The 23,176-nt window shown below is 41.1% G+C and overlaps 1 protein-coding gene across 1 annotated transcript in view; it reads left to right on the forward strand.

Moving 5' to 3' along the window:
• MALRD1 (MAM and LDL receptor class A domain containing 1) overlaps window positions 1–23,176 on the forward strand; it is a gene marked incomplete at both ends in the record, with an annotated part of 444,317 nt that overhangs the window by 137,610 nt on the left and 283,531 nt on the right. The window contains 2 exons of the mRNA XM_084621129.1: window positions 1,840–2,016; window positions 7,982–8,159. Coding sequence (XP_084477255.1) covers window positions 1,840–2,016; window positions 7,982–8,159 — 355 coding nt within the window. The remainder of the gene's footprint in view (window positions 1–1,839; window positions 2,017–7,981; window positions 8,160–23,176) is intronic.

The following is a 23,176-nucleotide window of genomic DNA, read 5'->3' on the forward strand; positions in this document are numbered from 1 at the left end:
TGCAGGAACTGTGGGATAGCTACCCACAGTGCAACGCTCCGGAAGTCGACAGTTGCCTCGGTACTGTGGCCGCACTCCGCCGACTAAATGCACTTACAGCATTTGTGTGGGGACACACACAATCGACTGTATAAAAATGCTTCCTAAAAAACTGACTTCTATAAATTCAACCTAATTTCGTAGTGTAGACATACCTCACAGTAGTAACGGAGAGTAGTAGAACTGCAGACATTTTAGCACAAAATGATTTTCCTAGAATTGCTATCTTAGCAGGCTCTCATGCAGACAAACTTAGTTTTAACATGCAAAAACTTCTAGGCAAAATTATTAGGTCCAGCAGGATTGTTGTGCATGCTGGATGCTTTTCTCATGGATCATTTTCCCTTTTTTAAATCTAAATAGTGCACAATACAACTTTATTTTGTATAACATCTTTCACACAAACAATGTCTAAAGTTAAACGATACAAAGTTAATGTAAAAATATCTGCAATGGTGGTGGTGGGGGGAATTAAGAGATATAGACAAGGGAGCAAATGTCTTCAGGTGACATATGAAACTAGACAGGGAGGCAGAAGATTTAAGTAGTCTGTTCCAAATGATAGAGCTTCAGGGGACAAGGCCCCAGCACAAACAGTGGTGAGTTTGTAGGAAGAAACAGAGGAGGCTGAAGATGGATAAAAAATGGAATAGTGGGATGATCATAAATGAGCTAGGAAAAGGGATAAACAGTGAGGTGGCAAAATTTTCAGATGACACAAAATTATTCAATATAGTTAGGTCCAAAGCAGACTGTGAAGAGTTACAAATGGATCTCAGAAAACTGGGTGACTTAGCAACAAAAAGGCAGGTGGTATTCAATGTTGGGAAATGCAAAGTAATGCACATTGGAAAATATAACCCAAACTATACATACAAAATGATAGGATCTAAATTAGCTGTAACTAGTCAAGAAAGAGATCTCAGAGTCATTTTGGATAGTTCTCTGAAAACATCTGCTCATTGTGGAGTGGCAGTCAAAAAAGCAAACAGAATGTTGGGAATCATTAAGAAAGGATAGATTAGAAGACAGAAAATATTATATTGCCTCTGTATAAATCCATGGTATGCCCACATCTTGAATACTGCATGCAGATGTGGTCTCCCCTTCTCAAAAAAGATATATTGGAATTTGAAAAGGTTCAGAAAAGGGCAACAAAATGCTTAAGGGCATGGAACAGCTTCCATATGAAGAGAGATTAAAAAGACTAGGATGTTTCACCTTGGAAAAGAGATGACTAATGGGGGATGTGACTGAGAAGGTGTGGAAAAAGTTAATAAGTAATTCCTTACTCATTCTCATAACACAAGAGACAGAGGTCACCCAGTGAAATTAATAGGCAGCAGGTTTAAAGAAAACAAAAGGGAGTACTTCTTCACGCAATGTACACTCAACCTGTGGAACTCATTGCCATGGGATGTTGTGAAGGCCAAAACTATAAAGGGGTTCAAAAACAATTAGATAAGTTCATAGAGGACAGGTCCATCAATGGCTATTAGCAAAGCTGGTCAGGGTGTCCCTGGCCTCTGACTGCCAGATGCTGGGAGTGGACTGTGGGAATTAGGTACTTAAGCCTCATGAGAAAGAAATCCAGTAGAGAGGAAATTGGCAAGACGCAGTCAGAGTGGTGGGACAGGAAGGTGATTGTCAAAGTATTTTTTTTTAATGGACAGAACAGCAAGGAGATGATAATAAAGGGATGTTAGATAGGAGGAGATTCTCACAGCAATTCCACAGTTCAGGTGCAGAGATCAAATAACTGTTGAATAAATACATTATTTGAATTATTTTTTTCATAAGGAAATTTGCCAACTATCTCATCAACGCCCTCAGGAACTTCAGTTCCTGCAACACTCCCTACGAACAATTGCACAGAGAAGGAATTTGTCTGTAGAGAAACAGGCCACTGCATCCAGATGATCCAGAGATGTGATTTCAGACCTGACTGCTCTGATAAGTCTGATGAGTCCTCTTGTGGTCAGTGAACTAATTATTATGCTAATTTATTCTGAGATATTAAACATATTTAATTATTCCATATCTTCATTTGTTATTCTGTATTTGTGTCCTGGCATTAATCTTCATATAAGCTTCCCCAAAGAAGACTAACCTTCAGCTTTGTAGTATGGGAATTCGAGATGTTATGCATCTTCAACCTTCCAATGTGCTGACTGGGACTTGACACTTTATATTTCAACTCAAATTACTTACTCAAAAGCTTACATCACTTAGTGCTTGGTTACTATACATAGCCATTTAAAAAAATACAGTTTCTCAAATTAATTGAACCAGTAATTATTGCTCAGCAAGGCAGTTGTTGGTGAGCAAGAAATTAAGATAATATGGCATGCAGGGAAGAGTGAATATAACCAAAAGAGTTACAAGGAAGTAACTTGTTGGCTGCTCCTGATGGATTTCTATTATCAAGATACTTAATAATAGAAATCAATCTATTGCTTTATATTTGTGCCTTAAAATATAGTCCTAGACAGTCCTGGTCTGATAGTTCACAATAGGAAATGTAGTTAGATGCCCCTTCAGGACAGGAACTGTGTCTATATTAGAGGTGTGGGAAAGGAGAATTTCCAGGTTATGGGAAATTCTGCAATTTCTAAATTTGTTTTCATTCTGAATTTGAATGAAACATTGAATTTCAAAATTTGCCACAAAACCACAGTTTTTTAAAAAAATAATTTTTCTTCAATTAAAACATTTAGTTTTGATTTCCACTTTCAAAAAAATCATAATAGAAAAGAAAATTGTTGTCATGAAAAGCAGTTTCAAAATGAAAATTGGAAACATTCGGTTCTGAAAATGTTGAAATTAAATGTTTGTGATATTGTTGAATGCTTCATTTAGATTTTTTTCTAAATGAAACTTTGTTGAAATCAACACATTCCCATGGAACATTTTGATTTCAGTAAAACAGCATTTTCCAGCCAACTCTAGTCTATATGTTTGTTCAGCACTGAATACAATCAGCTGTTATGCATCACCATAGTACAAATAAATAATAATAAATATTTTTTTATTTTTAATACTCATGAAACTTCCTTGAATATAGCAGTTTCTTCAAAATTATTTGATTTTAATTTCACAAATCTCTTCAGCTTTTTCCTATATAGATTGATTATGAATATTGAAAAAATAAGATGTTGTATGCTTATGACTGGTCAGACAAATCACATGGTATTGTTTTTCTTTCCTGATTAAATGTGTGAGTATTTATAAAGCATTTTGTTTGTGTATGTATGAATGTAAAATATACTGTCCACAAATACACTCATATGTGATTTTGAGATCTACTTTCTGTTAACATTTGTTCCAGCAAAACATTAGCCACTGATTGACCATGGTAAGTGAACCCAAATGGAAAAAGTGGAAGTGATTTACAAATTCAAATATTGATAGACATTTTCATGCAGTATTCATCCAGCTCTAGTTACTGATGAGAAACACTGAAATGAAACTTTAGCATAAAGCAGAGTTCACTCAGTAGAACAAGTTTTTTCTCACAGATTCACTTTAAGTCTGTCTTCCAAGTCACCCTTCATCTCTTCAGGAGGATAAAAGCTATGGAGAATATTGCTTAGTCTACTGCATGCAATCTGAAGTCTGCAGTCACCACAGAAATGACTGCAATTCATCGCTTGAATGGCAATATCTGAATAGGCCTGAAGTACATCGGACCCACACTAGAACGTGCATCTATATAAGGCAAATTCGGATATAATGCGGTCACGTCCATAGATCCCAAATTTAAGTACTGTACAGTACAATTTTTTTTAGTATAGATGCAATAAATCAACCGTTGAGCGCTCCCCTGTCGACTCTAGTACTCCACCAGAACGAGGAGTGCAAGCGCAGTCGACGGGAGAGCGTCAGCTATTCACATTGCTGAAGTTGCGTATCTTAGATTGACCCCATGTGGTAGTGTAGACAAGCCCTAAGACGATTGCTGTAGGCCTAGAACGCCATACAAATATAATGTAATAAAAATGTACAGGTACAGTATTTATCTTTAGAAAGATGTCAAAAATGTCATGCAAAAGGAAGGCTTACTTGGTGCAGGAGAAATTGGAAGCTGTCGAACGACTTAGAAATGGCAAAACCCAGGCAAAGATTAGCCGTGATATTGGCATTAACGAGTCCACCTTTCGTGGATGGCTAAAGAATGCTGACAACCTCGGAATTTACATTCATAACCTGGATGAAGAGCATGGCCTTCAAAGAAAATGAGCCTGTTTAGCGAATGATGCTGATCTTGATTCTGCGGTGTACATGTGGTTTATGCAAGAACAGCAGAAAGGCATTCCGATCTCTGGTCCGCTTATAGCCATGCAAGTGGAAAAATTCGACCGGGAACTTAATGATGAATTCAGCAATTTTAAGGCGAGTTCGGGTTGGCTATGGTGATTTCAGAAAAGACACAGAATATCTCAGATTGCAGTTTTGGGAGAAAAATACTCTGCTGATGCTGATGCCATGCAACCATACCCTGTGAAGCTGAGGGAAATTTTACAGGCAGAGGGTTACTCGGAGGAACAGGTTTACAATGAAGACGAAACAGGAATTTATTATAAAATGTTGCCCGATAAAACCCTGGCTGTCAGAACAGAAGAATGTAAGAAAGAAGGCTATAAACAGGCAAAACATCGTCTTACTTTATTGTTTTGTGTGAATGCAACAGGCAAGCATAAAGTAAAACCATTGTGCATTGGAAAGTCTCGCATGCCTCAGTGCTTTCATCATGTAAATGTGAATTGACTGCCATTTTCTTATAAGAACTCCAAAAATTCCTGAATGACAAGAGAGATTTTTGAACAATGGTTCTTCACCAAATTTGTCCCTTCTGTGCCAAAGCATTTGCGGGCAAAACGCTTAGAAGAAAAGGCCATTCTTTTGCTGGACAACTGTGCATCCTCCGGCCAAAAGACTCAGAACCCATGACGGTAAAATACGGGTTGAATACTTACCTAAAAACACGACTTCCAAAATCCAGCTGCTTGATCAAGGTGTTATTGCCATTTTTAAACAGCGCTATCGACGGAACTTGGTACGACAAATGATAGAAAGCGAGTTGTCTGTCACCAATTTTCTGAAGAAGTGGACTATAAAAGACTTCTTTTACATTGGTGGTGATTCCTGGAATTTATTAAGCACTGAAACGATAAACCGCTGTTGGATGGTGGGACTGAGAGAGTCGTTTGGCCACCCGCTCCTGGAAGAAAATGAATAAAGCAGATCACAGTCTGACGAGGAATTTGACTTTGAGGGATTTACAGAGGAGGAAGTTGGAAAAACAGACATGGAGTGGATGCAGGAACTGTGCCAGCAACTGTCCGGGCTCGGGGTAACTGTTCTGCCACAAAATATCGAGTCCTGGATAAGAGGCGACGATGAAGCAGAAGAATTTTGTCCCATTGCTGAAAGTCTAACGGATGACCAAATTCTTCAGACATTACGACCAAACGACATTCCAGAAGCTGAAGAATTGGCCTTCACTGTGGAAGAAGAAGAGGAAGATGAAGTGGACATCGTTCCAACGTCAACTGCGACCATAGCCGGCTTAGAGACTGCTTTGAGATGGTTTGAGATGCAAGACGTTGAGCCTATAAAAATTATGCAGCTACGTAGTCTTTTATAGTTTGCTAAGCGGAAACAGCACAGCTAAGCGGAAACAGCACTAGACTAGTTTATTGTAATGTCTACTTTAAACTTCTAATAAAGCAATACTTTTTTTCTCGTTTATTGTTTCCTTCAAGTAGGAGTTTATTTTCTAAGGTTTTCTATACTTTATGGATGTGACATTTACTGTATACAGTAATTTCATTTTAACGCGGTCCCCGCTATAACGCGGTACTTGGCATGGATCCCAAATCCCGTGTTTTAGCAAGGGTCCGGTGTACGTCCTGCAGGCAGCAATCTGTGCACAGGAGGGTGTTATCCACTATCAATTGCAGTTTAAAACATAATATTTATAAAACACACAAAACTGTAAAAAAAATATGTGTGGTACTTTAGACTGTGCCACTTATCATTGTCAGAAAGCATCATTAATCTTATGGATAATTAGGCAGAGACATTGGTTGTGGTTCGCTTTACTGTAACTTTTTAAACTAATAAAGCTGCTCTGTTAGCGCACCCCCCCACCTCTTTATTCCCCAACCTCTACTCCCCCAAAGAGATTACCCCAGGACAACATGTTCTCCTCACACATTATTACTTACTAATACAGAGATCATCTAAAGCTTGGTCTACGCTACCAACTTATGGCAGCATAACTATGTCACCCACACCCCGAGCGAAGTAGTTATAGTGACCTGGCCCACGCTGTAGACAGTGCTATGTTGGTGGGAGGACTTCTGCCGTTGACATAGCCACCTCTCGGGGTGGTGGAGTACCTACGCTGATGAGAAAAGCTCTCCCATCAGCATAGGTAGCATCTTCAATAAGCGGTACAGTGGCACAGCTGCAGTGCTGTTAGTGTACACGAGCCCTGAGCAGCACCAACCTTTACAAGCTGCATGGGTTAGCAATACAACTTTCACATGCCCCTGTAGAATCCTCAGAGCAGTCCCCTGAACTAAACTGTGCTAATCTGTTTGAAAGTCCTGGAACCTGACAGGGACTCATCCTGCACCACAAAGGCAAATTTGGAGTTTCTAAAAAATAATTTGGAAGTTACACTGCAGTTGACCAGTTCCCTAAGTAGTGGAAATGACCATTAGTAAGGCTACGTTTTAGTCACAGTTATTTTTAGTAAGTCACAGACAGGTCAGGGGCAGTAAACAAAACATTACGGCCTGTCCATGACTTTTACTATATACCCCTGACTAAAACTTGGGGAGGGGGTGGCTCGGGACAACAGGCTGGGGGGCACCGCGGATGTTGTGGGGGGGAGGGTTGGCGGGTCTGGGGAAGGCTCCCTACCCAGCTCCTGAGCTCCACGTACTGCCTCTGCTCTGCCCCACGCTTCAGTTCTGTAGCTCCCATTGGCTGGGAACCGCAGCCAATGGGAAGCTGTGGGGGAGGTACCTGCCAGCCCAGGCAGCACATGGAGCGAGAAGCTGAGGGAGGAGAGTTCCTGTAGCCCTTCCAGGGAGCCCACTCTAAGTAAGCACCGCCCCGCACCCCAACCCGCAGCCCTGAGCGCCCCCACACCCAAACTCCTGCTGCTGGGAGTGGGAGGGTGAGACTGCCCCAGCAGCAGCTGGTGCGACTGGCGCAGTGGTTGCCTGAGCTTCTCAGGTGGCCTCCGGGTGAGGCATGCCGGCCGCTGCAGAAGTCATGGAAAGTCACGTAATCTGTGACTTCCGTAACCTCCATGACAAACACAGAACCTTAGCCATTAGATTCTGTGTGTGGGGACACTGAGTGGGAAAGGGCAACTAGAATACTCATTTTTCCCATCTTCGGGAAGGGATCAGCTAAGGCACAGGAGGCTGAAATACTATCCAAATAAGATGGTAATTCAGTATTTTGGTTCCAATGCCAAATGGCAGCATTACTGTAAGGCATTCAGATATGATTTGGATTGTTAAAATAAAACTAATTTGCTTTTTGAGTTTCCTTCATAAAGTTGCTATCACACTAATAGCTAATGGCTTTTACACTGATATCTTGGCATATGACATCACCAGAGGAAATGGGTCCTTTTCATATATAATGTGATCTGGTAGAAACCAAGGTGAATAACAGTTCAAATGATTTATTTTAATCCCCTGGTTAGAATTGGTTTCTTAGCCAATAATATAGTGAGTATGACTGGTATTGTACCAATAGGGAAAAGCCATGCTTGTCGATACGGTATAAATACTAATTAAAGAAACGACACTGAAATTCTTTTATACCCATATTGTTCACTCGACCTGAACATCAACTGTCTGATCATTCCCCGTTTGTAGACGTATACTAAGTGTTTTAATTTTGTCTTGTAAAGTCGTGGAAGTTTGTGATTTTGAAGGTGAAAACCTGTGTGAATGGTACCAACCAGCAACAGAAGTGACAGCAGCAACTCTTTCAGTCCATTCCACTAGTGCATTCCGCTGGGGCCTTGGAAATGGAGCAACCATGCATCCTGGGGAAGAAAACCACAGGCCATCAACTGATCACACAATGTGAGTAGGATGTTCACACCTATACACTTACCTCTTGGGACTATATATGTTTAGTCAGCTATGGCACTTGTGAATTCTGCTGCCATTTGCTCATTAGTGTCAGTGATAAGTTATTCTAGCAGAATTTGGCTCAGTGCATGTGAAAATTGAACTCTCTCCTAACATGTCTTGTACACCACTAGCAGGGGAGGAGAATTGCTGCCCCGCCATGTCCCTCACAATGCTGAGTTGTCATCTCCAGCAGTACTAGCTCTGAGAAGAGGCATCCAATCAGTATTTCTGTAGGGACCAGGGTGTGAGCAATCATGCCTAATCATGCTTAGAGTCAGGCACCTGAAACCAGAGCCAGGGTCAGAGTCAGGTGCCAAGCCAAAGGTCAGAGCCGGAGTCAGCGTCAGGGTAGGATAGAAGCAGAGACCTGGAATGAGGCAGAAAAGCAGGAACTGGCAACAGCAAGGGTTCTGGGATAAGGAGCGCAGGAACCAGGAACAGGCAGGGCTCAGGAATCAGGCAACTAGGCAGGGCCCATAGCATCTGCCAGGCACAGTTTCCTGTGTCTCTTTCTGGTTAAGTAATGTGTCCCTGCCACTCAGGGGACATCTCCTCCAAACAGAAGCTTTGTGGGCCCTTAGTGAGCTAGAGCTTCACTAACCCATTTTTCCACATCTTTGGGTGAGTGGTTGGTTGTGGCCACAGTCTCAGTCCTGCCTGGGGGCTCATGGCCCAGATTCAAGGGCCTGGATCCCTCATAATTACTGGCTGATGTGTTACATCTGAGAATACAGATGGAAGCAGACATGGGCAGCGTGTATAATAGGCCAGGAAAGGCTAAGCCATCCCTAACCCAGGCCGTGGCCCACCCTTGCTCCACCCTGAGACCCCACCCTCGCATCCCCTTTCCCCCAAGGCCGGTAGGAGCTCAGCTCAGGCCAGCAGCCTGGAGCTCAGAGCTTGGTTAGCCAGCTGCTCAGGCTGACCATAGGCATGGGGCAGCTCGGGTTGGGTCAGTAGTTGAGCCGGCTGGTGGCCTGAGGGGTCAGGCCAGTGCTTGGGCCAGCCGGGAGTCACAGCAGCTGTTGGCCCAGGACTTGGGGCGGGCGGACCAGTGCTCGGGTCAGCTGGTGCAGCTAGGGCAGTCTGGCCAATGGCCCAGGAATTTGGACAGCTTGGGCGTGTGGGCCGGTGCTTGGGGCAGTTTGGCTGGGACTCTTCTGGCAGGAGGATGGAGGGGGGCCTCGGGACTCTGGCGGGCGGGCACGGACGTGGAAGGGGTAGGGTAGGGACAGGGCCTCGGAAGGGGCAGAGTGGGGCTGGGCTGGGAGCTAGCCTCCCCGAAGTGTGGGTTCACGCGCCACCCATGGAAGCAGTGACTCACTGCTTTTGAGATTGTGAATAATCAAGGATATGCACTAGGGCTGTCAATTAATCGCAGTTAACTCACGTGATTAACTCAAAAAATTTATTGCAATTAAAAAAATTCATTGCAATTAATCGCACTGTTAAATAATAGAATACAAACTGAAATTTATTAAATATTTTTTATGTTTTTCTACATTTTCAAATATATCTATTTCAATTATAACACAAAATACAAAGTGTACAGTGCTCACTTTATATTTTGATTACAAATATTTGCACTGTAAAAATGATAAACAAAAGAAATAGTATTTTTCAATTCACCTAATATAAGTACTATAGTGCAATCTCTTTATCATGAAAGTTGAACTTACAAATGTAGAATTAAGTACAAAAAAACCTGCATTCAAAAATAAAACAATGTAAAACTTTAGAGACTACAAGTCCACTCAGCCCTACTTCTTGTTCAGCCAGTTGCTAAGAGAAACAAGTTGGTTTACATTTGTGGGAGATAATACTGCCCATTTCTTAATTACAATGTCACCTGAAAGTGAGAACAGACATTTGTATGGCACTGTTGTAGCTAGCATTGCAAGATATTTATGTGTCAGATGTTCTAAAGGTTCATATGCCTCTTCAGCTTCAGCCATGGTTCCAGAGGACATGCTTTCATGCTGATGACGCTTGTTTAAAAAAAATGCATTAATTAAATTTGTGACTGAACTCCTTGGGGGAGAATTGTCTCCTGCTGTATTTTACCTTCATTCTGCCATATATTTCATGTTATAGCTGTCTCAGATGTTAAACCAGCACATGTTGTTCATTTTAAGAACACTTTCACTGCAAATTTGACAAAATGCAAAGAAGATACCAATGTGAAATTTCTAAAGATAGCTACAGCACTCAACCCAAGGTTTAAGAATCTAAAGTGCCTTCCAAAATCTAAGAGGGATGAGATGTGGAGCATGTTTTCAGAAGTCTTAATAGAGCAACACTCCAATGCAGAAACTACAGAACCCAAACCACCAAAAAAGAAAATCAACCTTCTGCTGGTGGCATCTGACTCAGATGATTAAAATGAATATGCATCTGTCCACACTGCTTTGGATCGTTATGAGGAGAACCCATCATCAGCATGGAAGTATGTTCCTTGGAATGGTGGTTGCAGCATCAAGGGACATATGAATCTTTAGTGCGTCTGGCATGTAAATATCTTGCAACGCCAGCTACAACAGTGCCATGCAAATGCCTGTTCTTGCTTTCAGGTGACATTGTAACAAGAAGTGAGCAGCATTATCTCCTGCAAATATAAACAACCTTGTTTGTCTGAGCTATTGGCTGAACAAGAAGTAGGGCTGAGTGGACTTGTAGACTCTAAAGTTTTACATTGTTTTATTTTTGAATGCAGGTTTTTTTGTACATAATTCTACATTAGTAAATTCAACTTTCATGATAAAGAGATTGCACTACAGTACTTATATTAGGTGAACTGAAAAATACTATGTCTTTTGTTTTTACATTGCAAATATTTGTAATAAAAAATAAATATAAAGTGAGCACTGTACACTTTGTATTCTGTGTTGTAATTGAAATCAATATATTTTGAAAATGTAGAAAACATCCAAAATGGCATTCTATTATTGTTTAATAGTGCAATTAATTGTGATTAATTTTTTAATTGCTTGACAGCCCTAGTATGCACTATTGAAGTCCTTATCCACAGTAGAAGCTTTTACAAAATTGTTTTCTCTAATGTTGATGAAGATGTTGAACCGAGTTATAAATGTACAATGATGGGACAAATCATTTATCTTCGTGATGCCAGGGCATTCACTGAAAATTATTGGGAAAGGGCAAATTTTTGTTTCTTTGCTTCACGGTGTTAAAACTTTTTGATGATTGTCCACCCAGTATAGGGGACAATGTATGCAGAACCATCTCCATCCATTATGCTCATGGTATAGTATGCAGTACAACTGAAACTTCTACAGACATTCAATGGAAACTTTGTAAATAATACCTCTCACATCTGTAATGCAGAAATTCATCATATTGAAAAATATATCCACTCACTTTGCTCCTTTGTCAGTAGATCAATGCTGTCAGGATATTGTATTTTATAATGATAAAATTCTATGAATGTTGTTAGCAAAGGCTTATGTGCTCATGTCTAGATATGTAAACATCACTTTTGTTAACAGAGATTCAAAAATGAAAAAAGGGCCTTATCCCAACTTCTAAATTTGTACACCAATTTATAGGGCTTTGTGCACGAAAAAAACCCAGCAACCTGGAGATTCAATTTTAAAGGCTTTAGTTTTGAGAATTTGACCATAATGTGCATTACGTGGGTTGAAAAGAAACAAAGTGAGCCAGCCTTTTTCCTCTAAACAGACAGCAACAACAAAACACAAAACCTATGATCCACATAAGAAAAAAAAATGGACTGGGAGGAACAGATTTAAAGAGCTCAGTCTGGCTTTAATACTTATATTCTAGTTGATTGGCTTTTTTCTACATAGTGACTACTGACCCCAAGCGTTTTATTTGCTTGGATTTTGCTCCTTCCTCTTAAAGAATATGGTTGGAATGATGCCTTTTGTGGCAGAATTTACCATATGGACATGCCAACAATCTTGAATAGAAGCTTGAAAGGAACTCCTTTATGTTAGCTCTTATGTGGGGGAAAGGAAATCTTCTCCTAGTGCTTCATTCCTGTGTGTGTTTCTTATACTCTCAAAGGATATTATTGAAGTCAAACTGCCGATTCCAAATAGAATCATTATAATAATTGTTAGCTCCCAATAAAAATAATCATTTCATTTGCATAATAAGCAATAATTTGCTTTTTCATTGAGATTTGGTTACATTTAGTAAAGAATATGAAATTGTACTGTAATTCATTTAATTTATATCAGAATTATAATATTGACTATGCTGAAATATCTCCATTATATCTATCTCTCTACCTAATCTGTGTGTGACCACACACACAAGAAGGCTAGACAGACACATACATACTTCTATTTAATGTTGTATGAAGAAAATACCAATAGGCCAGGTATACTTGTATTTAAAAGCTTCTTTCAGTGATGTGCAGCTCGAGCTCCAATCAAGAAACATGGGATTTCTATATGATATGAGAGATGTTCAGTAATCTGAATAGAGAAAAACAAGATTTTCTATCTGGCATGATAGATGCATGCAGCTCTCTATGAAAGTAGGAAATAACCATTTATATGTGGCAAGGAATGCAGAACAGGACACCAACGTTACTAATTGCAATAAGAGTTACTATTTTGATGGTAGTTTAAAACTAGATTTATGTTTATTTTTAGTGTCACAGTAATACTATAGAGCATTCAACCTGACAACATTGTTAATATGAGTATAAGAGAACTACTGCATTTCAGCTTAATATGTTAGGGTTTTTAGTGTCAGTAAAATTACCATGTTTCTATTGTAAAAAGCCCCATAATTTAACCATAGTTAAAAAATACAGTTTTACTTTGTCATTTTTTGGAAACAATTTAGACTTCCCACAGAACATCAGTGTGTCTTCCTGCTTGAAGAGAAAAGGAATATGGTAAATCAAATGCAAAAAACTTGAACTGACTAAAGAATATAAAAGCTTATGATATAATTGTTGTATAGTAGATAATATTAGCATCAAATTTTCTGTTTTACAGAATCCTCTTATAGCATTTGCACCCTGTACATGTTTTAATGTACAGTGATATTTTCTCTCTTTTAATATACAGTGATAGACATATGTACTAGAGCTGGTTAACATTTTTAATTGAAACCGTTTTTCAACAGAAAATTAGGTTTTTCATATACTTTTTTTTTTTTTCAAAATGTGTCTGCTTCCATGGGAAAACTTTGATTTTTTTCATTTAAAAATAAACAACCTTGAATGTCGTAAAACTGAAAAGTTTTGGTTTTCAGGTGAAAACTGAAATATTTCAGTAAAGAACTGAAATTTTATGGTTCACTTATGCTGCCACAGTGCCTCCTGCGAGTGTGTTTTGGTTGCCACATGTCCCTGTTCCTCTGTGTGCTGCATTCCCCAGCTGGGCTTCATCTTCACGTGATGCACTGTGTCCCCTTATCAAGAGAGCAGACTCATAGACTTTCAGGTCAGAAGGGACCATTATGATCATCTAGTCTGACCTCCTGCACAACGCAGGCCACAGAATCTCACCCATCCACTCCTGCAATAAACCTCTCACCTATGTCTGAGCTATTGAAGTTGTCAAATCATGGTTTAAAGACTTTAAGGTGCAGAAAATCCTCCAGCAAGTGATCCATGCCCCACGCTGCAGAGGAAGGCAAAAAACCCCCAGGGCCTCTGCCAATCTGCCCTGGAGGAAAATTCCTCCCTGACCCCAAATATGGCAATCTGCTGAACCCTGAGCATGTGGGCAAGACTCACCAGCCAGATACCCAGGAAAGAATTCTCCGTAGTAACTCAGATCCCACCCCATGTAACATCCCATCACAGGCCATTGGGCCTATTTACCACTAATAGTCCAAGATCAATTAATTGCCGAAATCATGTTATCTCGTCATACCATCTCCTCCATAAACTTATTGAGTTTAATCTTGAAGCCAGATAGGTCTTTTGCCCCCACTGCTTCCCTTGGAAGGCTGTTCCAGAACTTCATTACTCTGATGGTTAGAAACCTTCGTCTAATTTCAAGTCTAAACTTCCTGATGTCCAGTTTATATCCATTTGTTCTTGTGTCCACATTGGTACTGAGCTTAAACAATTCCTCTTCCTCCCTGGTATTTAACCCTCTGATATATTTATAGAGAGCAATCATATCTCCCCTCAGCCTTCTTTTGGTTAGGCTAAACAAGCCAAGCTCCTTGAGTCTCCTTTCATAAGACAGGTTTTCCATTCCTTGGATCATCCTAGTCATCCTTCTCTGTACCCGTTCCAGTTTGAATTCATCCTTCTTAAACATGGGAGACCAGAACTGCACACAGTATTCCAGATGAGGTCTCACCAGTGCCTTGTATAATGGTACTAACACCTCCTTATCTTTACTGGAAATACCTTGCCTGATGCATCCCAAGACCGCATTAGCTTTTTTCACGGCTTTTTTTCATTGGCAGCTCATAGTCATCCTGTGGTCAACCAATACTCCGAGGTCCTTCTCCTCCTCTGTTACTTCCAAGTGATGCGTCCCCAGCTTATAACTAAAATTCTTCTTGTTAATCCCTAAAAATGCATGACCTTACACTTCTCCCTATTAAATTTCATCCTATTACTATTACTTCAGTTTACAAGGTCATCCAGATCTTCCTGTATGATATCCCTGTCCTTCTCTGAATTGGCAATACCTCCCAGCTTTGTGTCATCCGCAAACTTTATTAGCGCATTCCCGTTTTTTGTGCCAAGGTCAGTAATCAAAAGATTAAATAAGATTGGTCCCAAAACCGAACTCCACTGGTAACCTCCCTCCAGCCTGACAGTTTACCTTTCAGTATGACCTGCTGTAGTCTCCCCTTTAACCAGTTCCTTATCCACCTTTCAATTTTCATATTGATCCCCATCTTTTCCAATTTAACTAATAATTCCTCATGTGGCACCGTATCAAACGCCTTACTAAAATCGAGGTAAATTAGATCCACTGTGTTTCCTTTGTCTAAAAAATCTGTTACTTTCTCAAAGAAGGAGATCAGGTTCGTCTGGCATGATCTACCTTTTGTAAAACCATGTTGTATTTTGTCCCAATTACCATTGACCTCAATGTCCTTAACTACTTTCCCCTTCAAAATTTTTTCCAAGACCTTGCATACTACAGATGTCAAACTAACAGGCCTGTAGTTACCAAGATCACTTTTTTTTCCTTTCTTAAAAATAGAAACTATGTTAGCACTTCTCCAGTTATATGATACAACCCCTGAGTTTACAGAGTCATTAAAAATTCTTGCTAATGGGCTTGCAATTTCATGTGCGAGTTCCTTTAATAATCTCGGATGAAGATTATCTGGGCCGCCCAGATTTAGTCCCATTAAGCTGTTTGAGTTTGGCTTCTACCTCGGATATGGTAATATCTACCTCCATATCCTCATTCCCAATTGTCATGCTACCATTATCCCTAAGCTCCTAATTAGCCTCGTTAAAGACTGAGGCAAAGTATTTGATTAGATATTGGGCCATGCCTAGATGATCCTTAACCTCCACTCCATCCTCAGTGTTTAGCGGTCCCACCTCTTCTTTCCTTTTTTTCTTCTTATTTATATGGCTATAGAACCTTTTACTATTGGTTTTAATTCCCTTTGCAAAGTTCAACTCTACATGACTTTTAGCCTTTCTCACTTTATCTCTACATGTTCTGACCTCAATAATGAAGCATTCCTTGCTGATCCCTCCCATCTTCCACTCCTTGTATGCTTTCTGCTTTTTCTTAATCACCTCTCTGAGATGCTTGCTCATCCAGCTTGATCTACAACTCCTGCCTATGAATTTTTTCCCCTTTCTTGGGATGCAGGCTTCCGATAGCTTCTGCAACTTTGACTTGAAGTAATCCCAGGCCTCCTCTGCCTTTAGATTCATAAGTGCTTCAGTCCAATCCGCTTCCCTAACCAATTTCCTTAATTTTTTCAAGTCAGCCCTTTTGAAATCAAAACCCCTAGTCACAGATTTATTTTTGTTTATCCTTCCATTCAGTTTGAACTGAATTAGCCCATGATCACTCGAGCCAAGGTTGTCCCCTACAACCATTTCTTCTATAAGGTCCTCACTACTCACCAAAACCAAATCTAAAATGGCATCCCCTCTTGTTGGCTCAGCAACTACTTGATGATGGAATCCATCAGCTATCACATCTAAGAAAATCTGAGCCCTATTATTATTACTAGCACTTGTCCTCCAGTCTATATCTGGGAAGTTAAAGTCTCTCGTGATCATGCAGTTCCCATTAGTATTTATTTCATTAAAAACATTAAAGAGGTCTCTATCCATATCCAAATCAGATCCTGGAAGTCTATAGCGCACCCCAAGCACTATCCCAGGGGAAGCTCTAGTAGCTTTCTTCCCCAATTTGATTTTTGCCCAGACAGACTCTGTCTTATCCATTCTATCGCTTCTTATTTCTTTACAGTCTACCTCATCATTGATATACAATGCTACTCCACCACCTTTACCTTTATTTCTATTACCCTTATTTCTTTCCTAAGCAGCACATACCCTTCAATACCTGTACTCCAGTCGTGACTACTATTCCACCATGTTTCTGTTACCCCTATAATATCTGGTTTCACTTCCTGCACCAGTAGCTCTAGTTCCTCCATTTTGTTACCTAGGCTCCTCGCATTGGTGTACAAACATCTTAATTTTTTCTGTTTGGCCTCACTCACTTTCTTCACCTGAGTAAGCATGGACATTCTACTGCCAGTATGACCTATTAGACTAGTATCCATGGTGCATTGTGGGAAAAGTAATCTAACCGGGGAACCTGACCTATAGAGGAGAATGAGATCATGAGAGCACCCAAATTTCAACTTCCATGAGGTGCATCCATGGCATTTCCAAAACAAAATATTTCTATTTTCCATTTCTCACTGAACTTTTTTAAGTTTCATCAAAACTTTCCATGGGGGGAAAAACACATTTTCTGTCCAGCGCTAACATGTACACTGTGTAACTGCCTGTTTTCATACAGTATAACAGATTCCATGCTAAATGGATGAAACTCTTTCAGGTTCAGAGGGTAGGTGTGATGGTGGGGGAGAGGCTGTTTGTTGAGTGGGGCCATCCCCATAGTCCCAATGCGAGGTTGGTACACCTCATCACACAGTCGTCTGGACTCCTTGTGGGATCAAATATTTGCAACAATGTGGTCTCAGGACCCCTAGTGGGGTCAAGCAAATATCAACCCGCTACCCCCAGGCGGGGTAGGCCAAGCAGTCTGTAGCCTCTGAGACTCCTGGCCAAGGCAGACAGTAACAATTAGGGTTTCTGATCTTCCTGGCAGAGCAGAACAAACAGTCAATCTATAGCCCCTAGGGGCTGAACAACCAAGCAGTCTAGGGGGGCCTCTGAGCTTCCTGGCTGGGGCAAGCAAGCAGCAACTGCTTGGAGAGGGGGAGTTCAGACTCTTTGGGCAGGGCCGAACAAACAGTCAGTTTGTAGCCCCTGAGTGGGGCAGAGTAAGCAGATGGTCTGTGGCCCCTGAACCTCATGGCTGGGGCAGGCAAACAAACAGTAGCCACACCTAGTGGTGAGTGAGGTAGGGTAGGGGAACCCAGGCCCACCCTGCTCCACCAAGCTCCAACCCAGGGCCCTGTGAAGCCAGGGGATTTCTCATTAAGGGTTTAAACAGCAATGTTCACTATATTCCCTGGGTCATTTCCTACCGCAAGGTGTATTTCAGGCATCTCCCTGTCTGGCAGCAGTTTGGCATCCCTGTCAATCTCCCAGTCATCTGGTTGTCCGCAAAGTAGCCCAGGTCCATAGCGCATACTGCTTGGAGAGTCTCAGGCATCTGTACAGGAGCTTGTGACACATGTCCTTCCTCCTCCTCAGCCTGCCCAGACAGAGCTCGGCTTCCTCCATTTATCTGTTCCTTCCATCTGAAGCATATGCAGCAGAGGAGAGGGGAGCCTGGCCTCTTGGGCCCAATTGATTCGTCTGTCCCCGTTGGCCCAATGCGGGGTCAGTACACCCCGTCACAATAGGCACCATTTAAACTGCAAGGTGCAGGATTCCAGCAGAATAGCTATAAAGGGTGGAAGCTCCACAATGGAGCTGAGTGAATAATTGATTTTTTGGTTCAGCCAGCAAATTGAAAAATCAGGGAAAATATTCAGTGTGATTCCAAAAATGTTCAGAATTTGTCATCAAATTGGAAAAGTAAATTTCAGGCCAGCAAATCTATGTATGCATGCATGTGTATTTATGCCCCTCCTGTATAACCCTTAGCCTTTAGGGCACTTGCCTGAGACATAGGAGACTGAGGTCTGAATCTGCACTCTGGGACAAGGACTTCAATTCAGATCTCTCCTATGCCAGATGAACACCCTAACCAACAGGCTATCAGCTATTTGGGGGTGCGTGCCTCTCAATCTCTCATTGAAGTTCCTTTTTATATAAATCATCCCAATGGGACTTCTAGATGCTACTGTAATAAATAATGTGTCTAGGCTTAAGCAAGTGCATAGACTAGGCAAGCAGCTAACTAGATAACTGCAGGCCTCATAATTCATTTCCACTTGAGAGAAAATGATTAGTGATTTAGCAAAGTCTTTGGAATTAATAGGACTATTCAGGTACCTTTGGTTTATACTTTGCAAATATTGCAGATACTTAGGAATCTGTTTCTTCTTTCTGCTGCAGTAACTTTGTATTAGATAATTCATATCCAAATATCTCATCAAAACCAATGAAGCAAAAACAACGAAAAGAATATGAAACCTAAATTCTGAACTCACATGATAATTATTGTTTTGTAAACAGCTCCCTTGATAACCATATGTTTAGCACATATGTCTGCTTTGTGTCTGCTTTTCAGACAGGCATTATCCTAGTTTGGCATTCAAAAGGTAAAAAATAAATAAATAAAAAGAGAAAAATAACCAGACTATACTGCAGTATAAAGCAGTTTTTGTAGCAATCAGGGAAGTGATCGGAACCATTCTAAAGTAAGTGGTGATTGGGAGTAAAGGGCTGAAGATAGGTGAAAAAATGCCATGTAGTCACACAGGAGTGCAGTCACTTGAAAGAAAAAAAAAAAGGGCGGGAGGAGGATCAAGAGTCAAAAAGTCTATAGAATTCAGCTACAATTAGGGGGAGATAGGATAGGATAGGAAAAAATTAGCAAAGACACATATGTCTCATTTCCCTACTCAGCTGGGGTGCCCATGTATTTCTCCCTTTTCCTGGCATGTCCTATTGCTTATCCGACCTGTTCTTTTATTGTGCTTCATTCAGCTAATTTCCTTAGCTGGAAAAAACAAATCTGGAAAAAAACCACCTCACTGACTCTCTCTGTGCTCTCCAGAGCAACCAGTTCTGCAAAGGGTGCAGGGAGGTGCATGCTGCTGGCCCAACATTTCTTCTTTTCAAATTATTCCAGTAGTAACATATATAAGTGATTTGACTACTGTAGCAATGGATCATAACACTCAAGAGCATGACTTCAGCCTTTTCAGACATCCAGGAAGAGCACAATAATTTTTTGAAAGAAGATTTGCTGGAAACATCAGTCACCTGTTTCATTTAAATTAAATGATGACTTTGGCAATTTGCACTTCAGCAAATTTTGGTTTAATTAGAAATTTTGTATATGGGACTGATTCAAATTTTGGAGAGAATGAGGATTCAGATAGTCAGGCTTCAGGAAATTGGGTTTTATCTGTATAATCTTTTTGGACATACTGCAGCATAATGTAAGTTTTTCTCCCAAGTGGCTAGGGGAAATGGTTGTGGGAACCTCTTGTTAAAATATTGGCAGAGTATCGTAACAATCAGTGTAGACACCATCTCCACCAATACCTGGTGCTGTATCTTTACTCTTGTGTTAAATTCTTGTCTTGTATATTGTTATGTTGATGTATTTGATGCGGGGGTTTTAGCAGGAGGTTCAGTCCTGCCTGTCTATGCTGGAGTGGGCACTTGCAGTGTTTCAGTCAGTCCCTGTGATTCTACAAGCTAATATTACACCTGGTGGCAGCAGCTTCAAGATGGCACAAGCACTTTTGCTTGAGAAGAAATGTACTGGTCATGCAGATGAGACTAGAATCTGTGAGCGCTTGACAGACTTTGAGCTGTTGCTCTCTGTGAATGAGTGGCCTGATATGAAAGCAGCACAATATCCAACAGTGTTTTTCTATAGTGATCCCAAAGCATTTTACCAGCAGCTTCCTAGTGCAGATTGTGGTTCTTATAGATACACCTATATGACTGTTTTGAGAGGAGATTGGCCCTTTTGAAATATCAGAAGGCATAGCAAGCCAGGAGGTGGAGTGGCAGAGAACTGCTGCATAGTTGTTTTTGTGCATTGCAGAGACCGTTTAGTAGGGTTTTTCCTGCACTACCCTGGCCAGGAGGTGGCTCGAGTGATGCAGAACCTACTGTGCTGAATCTGGAACAGGCACTTCAGAGAGGGGCCTGTCACAAATATGGCAATTTCCTGAAATAACCTTGAATGACTTTATTGTATTAAGTTTATGTATTACTGTGGGCCAGAATTGCATGAAACCTCTCTAGGCGGGAGATGTGACAGATGTAAGAACTCTATATTCAAAAGACTATATTGAAAATGTGCCAGACAAGTATGAACTTTTGGGACAGTAAGTATTAAGTGGATTTCCTGGGGATGCCCTAGGCAGAGGTTAATGCACATTACACAACTTTGGTTATGCAAAACCCCAGTCTTTTGAAGCTACATCCTGAGGAGGGGGGTCTTTGTCTGATGATTTACCTATTATAGAAGGCCAGGACCAAAGGTCTGAGCTGCATAGAGAAATGGCTGCTCTGTCCAGCCTATGTTCTAGTTCTGGGTCTAAGATGGATATAAACTTGTAAACATGGGGAAAACCTAATTGTGGATTATCATAGAATCATAGAATATCAGGGTTGGAAGGGACCTCAGGAGGTCATCTAGTCCAACCCCCTGCTCAAAGCAGGACCAATCCCCAATTTTTGATTTTGAAGGACTGAAACATAGCAGAACCCTAGAACCCTAGATTGGAGCTTGGGGTGACATCTTGTAAAGCTTTTTAGCATGTACATAGGTTCTTCTGTTGTTTTAAAGTTTTCTCTCTAATGCTTTCACCTTAAGAATAAATGTGCTTGCTTAAAAGGAGCTGTGTGATAACTTATTACTCCAGACAGTTACACTGTAGCCTTTGGAGAGAAAACAGCACAGATGCTGACCTGCTTAGGCAGTTTGGCTTGCTGGGGATGTCACAGTGTAAATCCAGGGCTCTGTGTAGCCTTAACACCCCGGTCAGAAGGGGGAGAGAGACAAGGCTCTGAACAAGACTGGTGATGGCTGGGAGCTGGAAACCTTTAAGTGCGTGTCCTCGATTGACCACAGAGGGGGAATACAAGTGCACTTAATCTGAAACTGTGACAAGGCCTATGTTCAGTGGCAGGCTATGAGAGTGTCCTGTGTGAAAAGTGAGTTTATAAATGGGAACTTCATAATCTGCTGGTGAAGGAAGATAACATACTGGATAAACCTATGGACTAGATTATATGATGAGTTTGAAATGCCCCAGGGTGACTCCTTCGCAGCACTTCAAAAAAGATTGCTAGAGAAGTGGCTAAAGAGTTGAAGGAAGCCCAAGTGCAAGATATTCACATGTGCCCTTAGGATCAGATGAGAGAGACTGTTTCCCAAATTGATCTCAGAACAGATGACATTTGCAGGCGATGCAGAGGCAAAGACCATTGGAGACAGAATTGTCCAAGCAGAGGGAAACCACATCCAGGGAAACTAGAAGTTGATGATGCAATACGGCCAACATCCACAACTAGTAAAATAGCCATGTTAAGAGCTGCCCAGGTATCTGTTACTGCACCTGGAGACATCAATGCCTGGTAAAGCACAATGCTGTTGGACTCGGGATCTGGAATAAGTCTCATCCATGGAGAACACCCAGCGCTTCAGAGGGAGGAGATTTATACTGCAAGAGTTAAACTGGTGATTATTAATCATGAGCCACAGCAGACAGCAGGTGAAATCTAGCTACCACTGAACTTGGGGTCTCTGCATACTCAATGGGTTTTTGCTGTGGTGACTAGTATTTCTAGTGCTGTTGTATTGGGAGTGGATTTCATCCAAGAGAATCAAAAAAATACTCCTGGGTTATTAGGAGAACCGAACTGTTCCTGAATAATATTCGGAGATGGGTAGGAGAAAGTGTAGATCCTGGAGGGCAACCTTGAGGGCCTCAGAGGTGTTTCTGCCATACCTAAAGGATGACAGAGAGGAAGTTCTCCCTGTGATAGCTTGGAATAAAGGAATGCTGCAGTGAACCAGTAGGGCTGTTTGAAGCTACCAATGTCCACTTAGGAATGCTGTTTAGAAAAACTCTGTCTTGAGTTGGACCAAAGGGTGAGTTCTGAATAAGAGTAATTGATGTGACTGACCAGGAAAGTGCAGCTAATGTAAAATCAGACCATGGGGATAGCGTCCAAGTTAGCTGGTGTCTCAAAGCCTCTCACAAGAACAGAGATCAAGAGCTGTGAGGCAGCCCAGTCACTAAAAGAACATAGGAGTGACTTGACAGAAGTGGCCATAGAAGGCAATGAAAGGAAGAGACTAGAACAGCTACTCTGATTATATGTTAGTGTGCTCTCCAGGAATAATGAAGAGTTTGGGAGTAACACTAGATTGTGGAGTAACATTGGATTTTGCTTAAGCCAAGGAGTGTTCTTGTGAGGCTGCCCCCACTTCAGATTATCTTGGTGTATCAGATAGCAGTGAAAGAGAAGCTAAATTGCATGCTGGCGGATGGTCTGATTGAGCAATCTATGTGACCTTGACATTGGAACTGTGAAAAAATCGAATGAAGACTTGAGGATACATGTTGCCTACAGGAGACTTAATTCACGGAGTGTTCAACATAGCTACCCACTTCCCCACATAGCAGTCACCCAGGATAAAATGTCAGGAGCAAAATATTGTGGTTTGGTGTTT

The sequence above is a fragment of the Lepidochelys olivacea genome (assembly GCF_965140295.1).
Source record: "Lepidochelys olivacea isolate rLepOli2 genome assembly, chromosome: 2".
In the NCBI taxonomy this organism is placed as follows: Eukaryota; Metazoa; Chordata; order Testudines; family Cheloniidae; genus Lepidochelys; species Lepidochelys olivacea.